The sequence below is a fragment of the Mesoplodon densirostris genome, chromosome 4 (assembly GCF_025265405.1).
Source record: "Mesoplodon densirostris isolate mMesDen1 chromosome 4, mMesDen1 primary haplotype, whole genome shotgun sequence".
NCBI lineage: Eukaryota > Metazoa > Chordata > Mammalia > Artiodactyla > Ziphiidae > Mesoplodon > Mesoplodon densirostris.
In genome coordinates this window covers 14,104,101-14,119,933 of record NC_082664.1, presented here as the reverse complement: position 1 = coordinate 14,119,933, position 15,833 = coordinate 14,104,101, and the positions used below count along the sequence as shown (strand labels likewise).

General features: G+C 50.2%; 1 protein-coding gene across 1 annotated transcript in view; it reads left to right on the top strand.

The window, feature by feature from the left end:
• Nucleotides 1-5,880: 5,880 nt before the first annotated feature.
• Nucleotides 5,881-15,833, top strand: part of DGLUCY (D-glutamate cyclase) — a 52,751-nt gene continuing 42,798 nt past the window's right edge. The window contains 3 exon segments of the mRNA XM_060096022.1: nt 5,881-5,983; nt 10,874-11,027; nt 13,105-13,303. Of these exon segments, the coding sequence (XP_059952005.1) occupies nt 5,881-5,983; nt 10,874-11,027; nt 13,105-13,303 (456 nt within the window).

Sequence of the window (15,833 nt, the reverse complement as noted above, 5' to 3'; positions counted from 1 at the left end):
GTACCCCTCAAGGTCAGGTCCTAAGTATGATCTGTGTACGTACATATGTGATGCTTCCCGGGCTTGCTGGCTGACAGAGCTGTGACGGCTTCCTCGTGGCAGTGAGGGAGAAAGAGCATGAGTTACAAGATCCGACGGATGCCTGTTGGACTTTATCCGCCTTGACCTCCGTGATCACAAATTGTTCTTTAAGACACTTGCTTCAGGGCTTCCCTGGTGGTGCAGTGCTTGAGAGTCCGCCTGCCGATGCAGGGGACACGGGTTCGTGCCCTGGTCCGGGAAGATCCCACATGCCGCAGAGCGGCTGGGCCCGTGAGCCACGGTCGCTGAGCCTGCGCGTCTGGAGCCTGTGCTCCGCAACAGGAGAGGCCACAACAGTGAGAGGCCCACGCACAGCAAAAAAAAAAAAAAAAAAACCCACAACAACACTTGCTTCTTTGGCTGCTGAGCCACATCTCCTCCCTCCCTGGCTGCCTCATCCTGGTTGCCTTTGTACTGATACATCCCATTTGCTCTGCCCATCCCCTGCCTCCCGGACAGAGGACATTTATTGGGTGCCTTCCATGTGCCAGGCATTGTTACAGGTGCTGGAGATACTGCAAGGAATAAAACAGACCAAAAGGCCTGTCCTGGCAGAACTGAAGGGAAACAGAAAACCTTCTCCCTTGTGTGTGTGTGATCCCGTGGTCCCACTTCACAGGAGCAACTTCCGCTGAGCGCTGGCTGGTCCAGCGGGGCACACGAAGGGTTAAGGCAGCCTCTCTCCTGCCAGGTTCTTTTTTGGGAGGGAGGCCTTCTAGATGCTCATGTCTCTGGCCTGGCCTCCTATCTCATCTGCCAGCTTCCTACTTTGCTTGCCCTGCAGTCCGTCTGCTACCTGTAGCCAGAGCCATCTTCATAAAGGGCACATCTTACCGAGTCACTCTATTGCTGAAAACCTTCATGATTTCCCATTGCTCTGGGGACAAATCCAAATTCCTTCGGGAGCTGGCCTCTGCTTACCCTCCCAGCCCCTGCTCCGTTCACCTCCTCCCGTGCAGTGTATGATCCAGCGGCACTGGAAGCTCGTTCCCTGCACGTGCTTCCCTGCCTTTGCTCGTGCTGTGCCCTGACCTAGAGCGCCCTTCCTCCCCGCCCTTCTGCTAGTCTGACCCCTACTCTTCGTTCTAGACTCAGCCCCTTTTTCTCCTCCACCTGCAGTCCACGTGGCCCAGGAACGCTCAGCACATGCAGTTATAGTTACCTATTTATTTTTCTGTCTCTCGCTGGGAGATGACACAATGGTAATTATGTGTTTACTGTCTGTCTCTGGGGGATGGTAAACCCTCTGTGTGCGTGGGCTGTGTCTGTCTCCTTCCCACTGTATCTGCGGCCCGCTGAGCTGGGCGAGGAGGAATAAACATACACAATGCTTGCACCTTGCTACCTGTGGGCCCGGCCAGGAATTGTTCTAAGAACCTCACAAGCGTCGCTAAAATCCTCACCACAACTCAATGAGGAGCAAACGGTTATTAGCTCCTGTTTACAGGTGAGAAAATAGGCACGGAGCAGTTAATGATGCCCTCTTAAGTGTAGAGGCAGGCTTAGAATCCAGACAGTTTGCCCCAAAACTGCTCTGGACCACAGTGCCTGTTGCATGGATGTGTGGTGGATGGTGCCTGGACCCTGGGTATTGAGCAAGCACTTGGTGAATGACAGCTGTTGTTATTATCACTGTGGTGTTCACACTCCCAGGCATCCACGCCTTTCAAATGGGAATAGGATCTGTTTTACTCACCTCCGTATATTCAGCATACCCCACATGGTTGGGACTAAATAAATATTTCCTGAAAGAGTGAAAATCAAGTGACTCAGATCCTCAGAAGTATAAGGAATAACTTATTTTATCATAATGACCTGATTCTACCTTCCTAATGTGTGTTTAAATTAAATTCCTTTTTTTTATTATGTAATACTTAACATGTTGTGCTATTCAAAGTTGCAGAGAGTCCCTCTTCCACCAGGGCCACCCCGTGGCACAACTCCAGAGGGTGCCTTTCACGTAAAATCGTGTAGCAGCCACTGCTCCTACTCAAGCCCCCATCTGCTCAGTGTCCCTTTCTACAGCCACCACTGGTACCAAGCTCTTCTCCATCCTTCCAGAGCAGGTCTCTGTGCATTTGAACTGATCGGTTGTGTGTGTGTTATTCAATACAGACTTCTTCACCTTGCCTTGTTCATTTTACATCTTTGGGAGATTTTGCGTTTGAGGCGTACAGAGTAGGCTTGTTCTTTTTTTTTTTTGCGGTACACAGGCCTCTCACTGTTGTGGCCTTTCCCATTGCGGAGCACAGGCTCTGGACGCGCAGGCTCAGCGGCCATGGCTCACAGGCCCAGCCGCTCCGCGGCATGTGGGATCTTCCCAGACCGGGGCACGAACCCATGTCCCCTGCATCGGCAGGTGGACTCTCAACCACTGTGCCACCAGGGAAGCCCTAGGCTTATTTTTTTAATGGTTATATATTATCTATGTATGGTTTAGATGGATGGTATGGATGTACCATAGTTTAGCTACTCCTCTACTTAACCAGTCCTCCGTGTATTTAAGCAGCCTCTATTAGGTTGTTTCTAAATTGTTTCTATTATAAACAGAGCTGCCTCTGTGCTGGCATTATCTCATCCACGTTTGAACACATCTGGAGGTTATATTCCCAGAATTGGATTGCTTGGGTAAAGCAGAGGAATGACTTTCTAATGGTAGATTTTCAGTCATCTGTGACAGGCACAGATAAGATATTTTTACAGTGAGGCTTCGGGTGTTTCAGATCCTGCTAAGGAATTGATTGGCCATGGGTCCTCCTCTCTGGCATATTCGATACTGGGGAATGCTATTTGTGGGTTTGATAGTTTGTTATTCTCTAAAGAGAAAAGAGAGACCTCACAGCAGAAAGGTGGCTTCTTGGAGTCTGACCAAGTCTTACTGACTGGATCCCATCTTCCCTGACTTCTAGAGTAAGACCTCGCAGGACAACGCAACACCTGGGCCACTCAGCAGTGAGTTCACGGAGGTCCTGAGAAGCCTGAGTTCAGGGATCAGTCCACAAAGAAACATGTTTGAACTCTGGCCCCAGAATCACCTTGTGGGGAAAGGGACAAGGCCTCTGATGTTCCTGAGGATGTGATTCCTATTAGCACCACAGGATAGATGATGGATGGGTGGGTGGATGGATGGACGGTTGGATGGATACATAGAAACATAGAAAATATCTATAGATAAATAAGTATTGATCAAGCAAGCATGAACTTAGACTTGCTTTTGAATTTGGGCTCTGCTACTTCCTATTTATGGAACTTCTTTGACTTCCCTGAGCCCCAGTTTCCTTGTCTATAGTGGGAATGTCTTCTTTGTGGGGCAGTGATGAGGAGCCAGTGGTTGTAAACCAATGAGGGTGAAGGGCCTAGCACAGTGCCTGGCCCACCGTGCTCGCCCCTGTGTGGTTGTAGCTGCTATCATTTATTTTATGACTGACTTGCCCTGGTTGGTTTATTGAGGGCATTTCTTTGGCAGGAGCCAATGAACATGTACTTCACGCTCTGTTTGGCCCCTGCCTTCAAGGGAACGACCCTGCTGAGTGGGGGTCCTCGACCTTCTTCCTCTCCCAGCGTGCATGGCCAGTGACATTCAAGTGCCTGGCACGCTCCCCGCATGCACTGCACAGGGCAGGATGTCTAGCTACACTCATCTATCTCCAGGCTAGGGAAGTAACGTTATTATAGGAATTACCTAGATACACTTACATTTATATTAAAACAATAAATAAATAAAGGAAAGAAAAGGCAATTACCCTCAGATTTGGGTCTTCTGGCTGCAATTTATTTGCAAAACAGCATCCAGCTTGCATCTGCTGCCTTATGGAGCAATCATGGGGAGCGAGGGCCCACAGCTACCTGTGGGGTGTCTCATTTCATTGGGTTTGGGGTAAACTCCATTCTCTCCTCCAGATGTGAAGTGAGGTCAGTTATCAGAGGGGTCTGGCCACTGACCCACATGGTTATGGAATGGTTCTCTCTTCAAACTTTGCTGAATGCCTGGCTGAGGTGCTAAGCCAAACCTCAAGGGAACCACAGACATCCAGGACCTTAGCTGGTACGTTGGATGCTTGGCTAAAAGGTCAGGCCTGCCAGGCCCAGCGGGGGCTTGCTCAGTCCGGCAGGCAAGCACAGGCTTGACCTGCCAAAGCAGCTGCTTTAAGCCTCAGTATCTTCAGCTGGGGTATGGAATCCAATCTCACCTGACCCTCCCGGCACCCCTACCCCAGCCCATGGGGACCGACCGTCCTCTCCTCTGTGCCTCCACGGCCCTTTGTTCCTGCAGCTATGAAAGCACCTGCAGTCAGTTTCAAATATATCTCTACCCCTTCCAGGACAGTATCATTTATACTTTTTGTGTGAGAGATTTTATACAATCTCAAATTCGTCATGAAAATAGCCATGCGGTTTACATGATCTTCTGTCTGGGAGATGAGAGTTGAAAACACACATTGGGGGCTTCCCTGGTGGCGCAGTGATTGAGAGTCCGCCTGCCGATGCAGGGGACATGGGTTCGTGCCCCGGTCCGGGAAGATCCCACATGCCGCGGAGTGGCTGGGCCCGTAAGCCATGGCCTCTGAGCCTGCGCATCCGGAGCCTGTGCTCCACAACGGGAGAGGCCACAACAGTGAGAGGCCCACATACCGCAAAAAAAGAAAAAAAGAAAACACACATTGGTGATTTGGAATTCCACTGGGCTCGTCTCTGTAGATAGAAAGAACTGTGGAAAATCAGGCTTGTCCAGAACCTTCACTATGGACACTGCCCTTGAATCCTGCTTTCAACCAGCCTGCAGTCAGTCATTCAACAAACACATATGAACTCCCACTTTTGTGTCAAGCAGTATGCTACGTGCGTGGTATATTTAGATGAGGAAGACATGGGCCGTGCCTTGGAGGCCAACACAACGTGGCTATCTAGCCCTAGATTTTGCTGACATATTGATGCCTCTCTTTCTAGAGTATAAGAAGTCGATTTATAGGATTACTTTTTGAGCATACTCTCCTAGAGCTTTGAGACTATCTCTATATTTTAAAATTTACAGTTTTTATTCATTCACCAAAAATCTGTGTAAGACACTGTGCCTAATGTAATGGTGAGAGGAGGGGATATAAAGAAGAAAACATAAAATCTCTACCTTCTAGGTCCTAAATCTAAATAACAGAAGTCATATGTAGACAGAAAATCTAGCCTATTAATTCCTTTGTGAGTTCATGTGGTATGCATTCATTTCTTCACTTACTCGTAAGTAGGTTTGGTGTGTGCTACATGCTTAGGCTGTGATAAGTGCTCTGGGGGCTGAGGAAGAGCCCTAAGTTATGGACTTACCCTCTAGGCACTCGGGCTCTCTCTGGAAGAGAGAAAGGGGGTTCAGGGTCAAGTAGAACATCAGGCTGACTGCAACTCCAGGCCAAAATCAGTGGCTCAAAGAATGCTTTGGCGGCAAGGCAGCTCAGCGCCAGCTAGCATGAGCCTGTTGGGTACATCTTGGAGGTAGAAGATTCTGAACCAGTTCTGAGGAATGGAAAGGCCTTCTGGGAGGGAGGCAGGGAGGACATCCCAGGCCAGAGAAAGAACATGAGCAAAGCTCTTCAAGTGTCAGGAATTTCTCATTAGAAACTGAGACATGAAGGGGATAGGACTGGGGGAGAACTTGCTCCAAATAACAGCCACCCCAGGACAGGGCCAGGAGCAGCCCTGGGCAGATCGGGAGGTGGTCCTGATGCTGGATCTGCTGCCTTCCAGGGAGCTGTGCTTTCTCATCTGTCCCTCCCTGTCCCATAACTCAGATCCTCTATGGCCCATTCAGGGATGACCTTCACACTCCACCTGAAGTCCCGCCTTCCCTCTGCTGTGAGGAGTTTGATTCTACAGAAGAAACCAAACATCAGAAACATGTCCAGCATGGCTAGGGGTGAGTGGTGCTAAGATGTAAAAAAATATTCCCCTTGGGCTTCCCTGGTGGCGCAGTGGTTGAGAGTCCGCCTGCCAATGCAGGGGACACGGGTTCGTGCCCCGGTCTGGGAAGATCCCACATGCCGCGGAACGGCTGGACCCGTGAGCCATGGCCGCTGAACCTGCGCGTCCGGAGCCTGTGCTCCGCAACGGGAGAGGCCACAACAGTGAGAGGCCCGCGTACCACAAAAAAAAAAAAAAAAAAAAATTCCCTGGAAATAGCAGCCACGTAGGGCCCAGGAACTCCTGAGACGCTTAGCTTCTGCATGGCAGACAGAAAGTAAGAGCAGAAGGAGATTCTTGCTGGTCACTAATTAACTTCCCAGAAGGAGCGGGCACCTTGGACCAGACTCAGGTGCGAAGTCTATTACCAACCAGCTCTGCTTGGTCCCCACAACTCCATAGGGAGAACCGCCAACGACCTCCGATGATAGAAAGGTTTTCCCTTCTGGGAAAAGTGCCCCCATATTACGCTGCATTTTAATCTGCTTTTGATTCAGACCAAGTCTCCCTCCTTGGACTGGTCTTCTTGGACTGGTGGCACCCATCTCCCTACTACGTCCCAGGAGTGACACCCAAGGCTCTAAAAGGTCCTGCAAGAAAAAACAGATATCCAAATTGTTCCTGACCTGAATCCCAGCAAAATTTCACAATGAGAAAGATGTTTCTGGTTATGGTGGAGTCACCAGCAACACAGATTAAAGTACTAAAGCAGGACAATTGTCCTTGTTTATGGACACGTCCGGCCTCTGTTGCTATTTGTGGGCCAACAATTATCTAGTCTTGCCTAACAAACCACCCCAAACTTAGTGGTTTAAACCATAATTCTGCCCTGAGGCTGGGCTCCACGGGTGTCTGCTGGGCTAGACCACGAAGGTGACTTCTTCCTCACATGTCTGGAGTGTCCACTGGGATGGCTGGAACCACTGGGACTAGCCTCTCATTTCTCTCTCTAGGAAGCCCCTCTAGCAGTGGAAGCCAAACTTCTTTACGGAGTAGCTCAGGCCTCCATGGGAAATATTCCACGAGGACAAGCCCTAATGCACAAGCACATATCAAGCCTCTGCTTGCATCACACCTCCTCATGTCCCGTTAGCACAGCAAGTCATGTGGCCCAGGCCAGCATCGAGGGGGAGGGGCTCCCAATGATGTGAATACCGGGAAGTGTGCTTTACAGGGTCAGCAAGTAACAGTGGACCACAACCCTTCGTACACATGATGGACCAGTAAACCCTAGCTCAACCAGGTCAACCCTGCTCACTAGAACCTTGGGGGGCCAAGGACACAGGCGGCTCCTTACTGGCTGTTGCTGTGGGCAGACTGTGTGACCTCTCTGAGCCTCATCTATTACTGAAAGTAACCACGGAATCTTCCCCACAGAGCTGATGTACATAAGATGCGGGACCCACGTTAGCTGCTGTCTGTCGTGGATTCTCCACAAGGGAAGCAGCTCATTTTGTGGAACAGTTGGAGCTCTCCAGCTTGGGACTACGTCTTCCAGGGCTTTAGATCAGATTAGGAACATTAAAAGGCTTTTACTTCTTCTTCTTCTTCTTTTTTTCTCTTGTTATTAAGTTTAAAAAATGAAAACATTGCTTTTTGGGTAAAAGGACTCAGAGGACTCACTTCATTTCTTGCCACAAAGAAAAAGCTGTCGTGACCTTAGATGGAGCCCGAGAGAGCTGACCATAAAGTAGCCCCACCTCGTGTGTCCACCGCCCCTCCAAAAAGGCACCACGGAGCCTTCTATTCCATGTCCTGTTATAATGGGGATGACGCGGGGACTTTCTATGACCAGCAGCAGAGATGAGCAAAACCAAAACACAGTGCCTTCTGAAGAACATTTAATTAAAAAGGAAACAGAGAAGCTTTGTGCACATAATACCTCGTGATTTATGGTATTAATCCAGTTTTCTCTTGAAACAGGCTTCGGAGGTAAGAAAGGGGTGGATAGGGGATGGGAGGCCTCTAGGCTGGCTGAATTCCCTTCCCTCACTCCAGATTATTTTTGGAGCATGTTGGGCTTGCTTGAGCCGTGCAGCCAGCTTCCTTGAGCTTTCGGCAGCGGGGGGTGTTCAGTTTGACCTCCTTTGGAAAGTCTGTAGCATTGGCAGGCTCTGTAGGGTTTGAGGTAATGAGTTCCAGGCAGTTAGAGCAGGAGCCAGTCCCAGACTTTCCCTGAAGAGGGTCACATCTGCTTCACTACCCCATGCCCAAGGAGGAAGATGCTGGAGGTGGTGGTGGACCCATCCTGGGGAGGCCCGTGCCCGCAGCCCAGTGGTGACCTCAGAGGGACACAGGGGTCATCTGTCTGAGGCTTAAATCCTGGCTGTGCCACATACCAGCTGCGTAAACCTGGGAAAGTCACTCTATCTCTATGAGCCTTACTCTCCTCTTGTATAAAATACAGATGATGGATTACACATGTAAATTACTTAGCACAGAGATCCTGGTACATAATAAGCACTCAGAAAATATTAGCTGACAGATATTATTGCAGAAAAGAAATGTCCACTTGTTGATAGAGCATACCTGGCATTTAGGAGATTTGTCACCAAGGTTATTTCTCCAAAAGAGTATATTTTTCTTTGGGATGATCTTTTTTTTAAGGAAATAGTCCTTTTTTTTGAAACATAACTTTTCTTGTTTGTCTTTCCTCCAGTTACAGTTTTCCTCCAGATACCTATTTATTGCATAAATTTTAGAATATTGAGGAAAGCACAAAGAAGAAAATTAAAATCACCCACAATCTTGTCAGTGGAGATAGCCGTGATTAACATGAAGATGTGTTTCCTTCTAGTTCTTTCTCTTATCTCCTTTAAAAAGGAGAATATGCTGAACATAATGTTTTGTTACCTAGTAATGTTCCTTTAATGGTACATCCCAAATATCTTCTAATATCTTTAAATATTTCTTCTGTACCATAATTTTAAATGTCTATACAAGATTCACCAAATGAATGTAACTCCAACCCCTACTTCCCAAATACCTGTGTGTTAGGTAATTTACACACAGGAAAGGACTCAAGGAGTTCTCTTTGAGGTCGGTATGATTACTGCCATCTTATCCATGGGAAAACCAAGCCCAGGGTCACAGCACTGGCCAGAGGCAGAACCAGGATTCAAATTCAGGTTTGTTTGCCTCCAAAGCCAAAGGACGTCCCGTTCCAGAGGTGGGCTGGTTGCCCCCAGAGGAGATTGTGGCATGCACGTGGGGGTCTTCCTCTAAAACTCCAGTAAGACTATCTCTTTGGAGGAGAGTCGAGGATTCTGAGCCTGCTCAGTTAAGAACCTGCCCAGACAAAAGAAGTGAACAGTCTCTTTCCCAAAAAGGATACCCAAATGGCCAATAGAGCATACAAAAAGGCACTCATCTGCATTACTCATCAGGGGGATGCAAATTAAAAACACAGTTCGGTGCCACTGGAAAGGCTGGAATGAAAAAGGCAGGCGATACCAAGTGTTGAAGAGGATATGGAGCAACCACGAACTCACCCGCCACTGGTGGGAGTATAAATCGGTACAACTGAGATAGGCTGGGACCTGGGACCATGCTTGCACCTGGACAAACGTCTCCTCAAGCTACACAATGCAAAGAAACTATAAAGACTAAAAATAACTGTGTGCATGTGCAGTTGGGGCAAATTCTGGACAAAAGATACAAAAAGACCGAAAAACCCACTGCCACTTCTGAAGAGCTGGGAGCAAAAACAGGGTGTCAGGAGCAAAAGCAGGGTACTGTGCATGACCCCTGCACTCAACGCCACCAAAAGGGTAGGCAAAACACCTAAGCCACGGCTCCGGCCCAGCCCCTAGACACACCCCTACCCTCACCCCATGTAAGGAACCAGCTTACCCTGTGTTGGGAAGCGAGCAAGGGAACCTGTTAATTATTTTCATTCCCTCCTGCAGCCGCAGGGGCCCCAATAAAGGGGCCAATCACCAAACCCAGAATTTCTTGATTGACCTCTTATCAATTTCTGTTGATTGGGGAAGGCCAAAAACCCTGGTCAATATCACAACCACTTTGGAACCTGCTTGGCAGTATCTACTAAAGCTGAGCAACTGTATTTCCTACAACCATAGGTATGTGCCAAACAGAACCGTGCACATGTGTGCCCAAAATGCATGTACTAAAATGTTCACGGAGGCACCATTTGTAATAACCTGACACTGGAAGCTATTCAAATATCCATCAGCAATAGTTTTAGGTAGATGCATTGTAGTAATGAGTATAACACAGAGCAATGAGAATGAACCCACTATTGGTGAGTGAAGGAAGGTAGACTCAAAAGACACATACTCTGTGGTTCCGTTCTAGGAAGAACATGTACGGAGAACAGGCAAAAGTAATCTGTGGGGCTTCCCTGGTGGCGTAGTGGTTGAGAGTCCGCCTGCCGATGCAGGGAACATGGGTTCGTGCCCCGGTCTGGGAGGATCCCACGTGCCGCGGAGCGGCTGGGCCCGTGAGCCATGGCCGCTGAGCCTGCGCGTCCGGAGCCTGTGCTCCGTGACGGGAGAGGCCACAACAGTGAGAGGCCCGCGTACCGCAAAAAAAAAAAAAAAAAAAAAGTAATCTGTGGCGTTAGAAGTCAGGGCAGTGGCTATCCTTGTGGGGGCGTGTGGAGGATGATGACCAGAAGGGGCATAGGGGCTCCTGGGATGCTGGTAACACTCTGTGTCTTGACCAGGATGCCGGTTCCATGGGTGTGTTCATTTTGTGAAAGTTATCAAGCTGTACACATATGTGCATTTTTCTGTGTGTATGTTACGCTTCAATAAAAAGTTAAATTAAAAAGCCTCTACAAGAAGGAACTGACTGCATTCTTCCCTTCTCTCACCAGACCCAGGGCTCCAGCCAGCCAGTGTGGTGGTCCTGCCCAGGTCCCTTGCTCCGGCCTCTGAAAAGTTCTGCCAGGTCAACAGTGGCCCTCTGCCGCTGCTGGGCCAAAGTGAGCCAGGCAAGTGGACGTTGCCTGCCCTGGATGCTGTCCCAGGTACCAGGTAAAAAACCTGAGTTTTCGGGGTTAAAGCTTGGGAGTGGCCAGATGCTGCAGCCAGGTGTGTCTGTCACCAGGGACCTCTTTGTCCAGCCTCGGGGACCCCATGGCGCCTGGCATGGAGCCTCACTCATGACTGTTGCTTTGGAAGGGGCTGCTGTCTTTGCATGTCCACTCCTACCCCTGTCCCCTGCCCCTGCCCTGGGAAAAATCTTTGGGACTACCAAGAAAGTCCAGCCCTGGACATATGGCACTGCCATCTGTCCACTTCATCACCCAAGCTAGAAACCTGGCTCCACAGGATTAAGAAGGAAATAAAACCACCTGCAATTATGTCCAGAGACAGACATTGTTAATACTGTCATAAATGTTGTCCCAGACTTTTTTTTTTTTTTTGCGGTACGCGGGCCTCTCACTGTTGCAGCCTCTCCTGTTGCGGAGCACAGGCTCCGGACGCGCAGGCTCAGCGGCCATGGCTCACAGGCCCAGCCGCTCCATGGCATGTGGGATCTTCCTGGACCAGGGCACAAACCCGCGTCCCCTGCATCGGCAGGCAGACTCCCAACCACTGCGCCATCAGGGAAGCCCTCCCAGACTTTTAAAATACAACATATGGAATAAATGACCCTACTGATTCTGCTTCCACGTAGCACTTGGGGAGCCCACATTTCTCCTGCCCTCCTAGCTCAGGCTCCCATCTCTCTCCGAAAATCCTGTGACGTCTTAACTGTTCTCCTTGTCCCACTGTTTTCCTCTCCTCTTCTCCCACCCCATCCCCATCTTCTCTCCCACTGGAGTGACTTTTTCTACATCTGATCACGTGACTCCCTCGTTTAAAGTTCTTCGGTGTAGGGACTTCACTGGTGGCACAGGGGTTAAGATTTCGTGCACCCAATGCAGGGGGCCTGGGTTCGATCCCTCGTCAGGGAACTAGATCCCACATGCATGCCACAACTAAGGAGCCCACGTGCCATAACTAAGGAGCTCCTAAGACCCAGCACAACCAAATACATACATACGTACATAAATAAAATATTTTTTAAAAAAAAGTTCTTTGGTGCCTTCCTGTGGCTTGTACCTTACTTGATATCAGGCCTGTAGTGACCTGGCTCAGTACCTACCCCCCTCCGACAGTCCAGTCATCCCCAACCATCTCCTCAGAGAAAAAGTTCCCAGCAGCATTCTTCTCTTATCATTTGTGGACTCCAGGGGTGGGAGGGTCCTTCAGAGCCCTACCTGGGTCCGAGGTCAGCTCCTTTACTAGCCCCTCCCATGCTGCCATCTCAGCAGCTTTTAGGGGCTTGATGCCTCCATGCTGTTCACATTGCTGCTCCCTTTGCCTAGGATGTGCTTTCTTCCTTGTCCAACTGGTGAACTCCTATTCAGCCTTTAGGACCCAGCTCCAGCATCTCCCCATTTGTAGGAGAAAATGGATTTCTCCCTTCTCTGAGTCACTCCTTTATCTAGGCAGTTAGCACTCACTGCTCTGTATTGCTATCATCGGATTTCAATGGAGTCTCGCCTGCCAATGTAGGATTTCAAACTTCTTAAAGGCTGGCCGTTATCCTCTCCATCACTATAGTCCATCACCTGGCCTGTGCCTGGCACGAAGGAGTGCCTCAGCAAAATGGTTTTGGAGTGAATGAAGAATAGGCTTATAACTAAAGACTTTCAACCCTGTGGAGGAGTTTCTCTAAGAAAGCAGAGAAAGGCCTATCCACTGCTAGCACTGAGAGCCTCCTTGTCCCTTTGGTCTGTGGGCCTCGCCTCGATGGCAGAGAGGGCGCCATTGTCTTTTTCTTGCTGGTTTGGCTGGTTTCCGGTTGAGGTTACAGGGAATATAATAGGGTAGAGGCAGGGGCTACAGTATATTCATGCTGATTGGATAGTTTCCAGTCTGGAAAGGATGAAGGATGTTGAAGAATGCCAGCAAGGCCCCCTGCCCAGAACTGTGCTCACCACCTCGGTGCTGGTGTCTGAAATTTCAGCCCCAGCTGTCCTCTTCTCCCTCCCCAGTCCTTTTTTAAAATGCGTTGTCAGAGTCCATACCGAGTCTGGGGGCCTTTCCCTTGTGTCTCCAGGATGGGCTGTCCCCGGTTCTGGAAGTATGAGTCCGGCACCTGCACAGGCAGCCTGACCTCGCTGGAGGAGTCCTTGGAGCAGCTGAAGGACACGGTGGCCTTCCTCCTGGGCAGCAGCTTCTCCCTGGAAGGGGCCTGGGAGAAGGGGGGACTCCCCAGAAGGGACTCAGCAGGCCACGGCCACATGGGTGCATACAAGGTAGGGACGCAATCCACAGGGGCAGAATGACTTGAGAATGTGGGTCATCTTGTATTGTCCTGCAGTGGGGAGAACCATGGTGTAGGAGGCAAGAGACCTAAGCTCTGGCCACTTTCTAGCTGGACAACCCAGGACAAGCGGTTAACCTCTCTGGGCTCTTTTTCCTTATCTGGAAAATGGGACCACCAGCCTCTCCCCTGCCCACCTCTGGGACTGCTGTGAGCACCCAGCATGCCCTTGGGAGTGCGAGTCAAGCCCTTCCAGACAGATCATTGTGCTGTGTAAACCAAACCTGTTTGGATTTGTCTGGCTCCTTTAACTTCGGGCACCTCAGTGAGATTTTTGAAAAAGCTCCCTGGCAGCAGGGAGAGTGCGCCTGGCTGGGTAAATGCCCAGGGATTTGTGGCAGAGCCTTGGCCAGGCTGTTAGCTGCTAGGTCATGTCTCTGTCAGGAAAGCTGGGTCATGTTCTTGGCCAGAGGCGGCCGCTGGTGGTCACTAATGCAGAGTGGCTGCCTCTCGGGGGACGTGCCCGCCATGGGGCCGCCTCCCTGCTGTGTTTTTGAGGTTTTCTTCCAGCCACTGCTTGTCACGGGGTGGGGAGATGGGGGGAGTGGAGAACCAGATCCCTCATTCCCCTGACCCCTTCTGGACACTTGTGTGAAGTCTGGGAATGTACTCTGCTGGATGGATGGGCAGCCAGTGTCAACAGCCAGCCCCGGGTTTCTTTACGGAGGACGCAGATTGGAGATTTCATCTTGGGTCTGAGACATTTATTAAAACTTGCCTGGTTTGGGCTCCTGCCAGAGGGGCCCAGGCTACCTCTGATGAGAGACAAGGCTGCCCACAGTGTGTGCTGCTTTTCATGTGTGAAATATGTGTCTGAGCGGTTTTCTTGACAGTTGGGAAGTGGGGCGGGGGTGTGCAGAATCGCAGCTGCTGGCTGGGCCCCTGCAGGGCTGACCCTGGAACACACCGCAGTCTGTGGCAGGTAGGAGCTGGGAGGGCCTCGCGGCTCATCCTGGCCAGCCTTTCATTTTAGATGCAGAAGCTGAGGCTCTAGAGAGAAAGGGGCTTGCCTAAATCCCAAAGCCAGGCTGGAACCCAGGACTCCTGGCTCCCATCTATAAGATGCCCCTAGTGGAGGTGTGACAATTACAAGATGCTTTGCACAGAGGTGCCCATTGCTGCCCAGAGGCAGCGCTCTGCAGAGCCACGGTCTAGCCACACCTCACCATCCCAGTGGGTACCAGACAGCTTTCTGTTTAACATCGATGCCTCTGCCCGTTGGCTGCTGGGAGAAATGGCCAGGCTGCCATCATGGATTCAGTTGGAGGCCTTGAGGGGATGTAGGGAGTCCCCCAGAAGGAGGCGCCTTGGCCTTGAGGAGTGCTGCCGGTCTCTTGTGAGTGTCCCTGGCATGTGCTCCCTCCTGCGTGCTGTTCTTCAGACATCAACCTGGCAGGCACACCAAGGTTTCATCCTGCTGCTGACAGGGTGCTAACAGCACGCCCTTCAGGCAGTTGCCAAGACTGTCCCAGTGGTATATCCTCCTGGCCATGGCCTGAAGCTTTCATAAGCCCCACTACAAGGACCAGAAAACATTCGGGGGTGGGGGGGGGAAACCAACATAAGCAGGGAAAGTCACACAGGTCATCCTGGGCAGCTTCTACTGAGGCAGGAGGAGTGAGCAGGGCTCAGTGGGGTCTGTGGACTCATGGGGCAGAGGAGACCCTGGGGCCTCCTTCGAGGCTCCCGCTTCCTGGGGACCCTCTGCCTCTGATTCTCCTAGAGGTCTTCATTTATGTTCACAGGCCCCTTGAGGTCGGCAGAGAAAATTCAGAGGGTCTATGAAATTGGGTGGGAAAAAATTTGCATTTTTTATTCATAGCCTCAAACTGAAATTGAGTGTTTCCTTCCGTTATGATTGTAATGAAAAAAAAAAAAAAAAAAAAAACAGCACCACGTCAGCAGCCCCTGTGATTTGGTGGCTGCCCAGAGAAATCACAGACGTGCTCATGTCACACTCAGTCCTTCCTGACATCTCAAAAATATCCTGTATGGGGGCTTCCCTGGTGGCGCAGTGGTTGGGAGTCTGCCTGCCGATGCATGGGACGTGGGTTCGTGCCCCGGTCTGGGAGGATCCTGCGTGCTGCGGAGCGGCTGGACCCATGGGCCGTGGCTGCTGGGCCTGCGCGTCTGGAGCCTGTGCTCCTCAACGGGAGAGGCCACGGCAGTGAGAGGCCCGCGTACCGCAAAAAAAAAAAAAAAAAAAAAAAAAAAAAATATATATATATATATATATATATATATATATATATATATCCTGTATGTTGATCACTACTTCAAAATTCCAAGGGTAGGTCTGCCATCTTGTTCCTTGCTTGCATTGCTAATGAAGAAGCATACCTATCACCATATGGTAGTTTTTTCATAATTTGATAACTGCTTTTGCAGCATAATTGGTTTCCTTTGTAATCCTACGCATTTCCTTTTACACTGTTAAAAATACTACTTCTACGCAGGTCCAT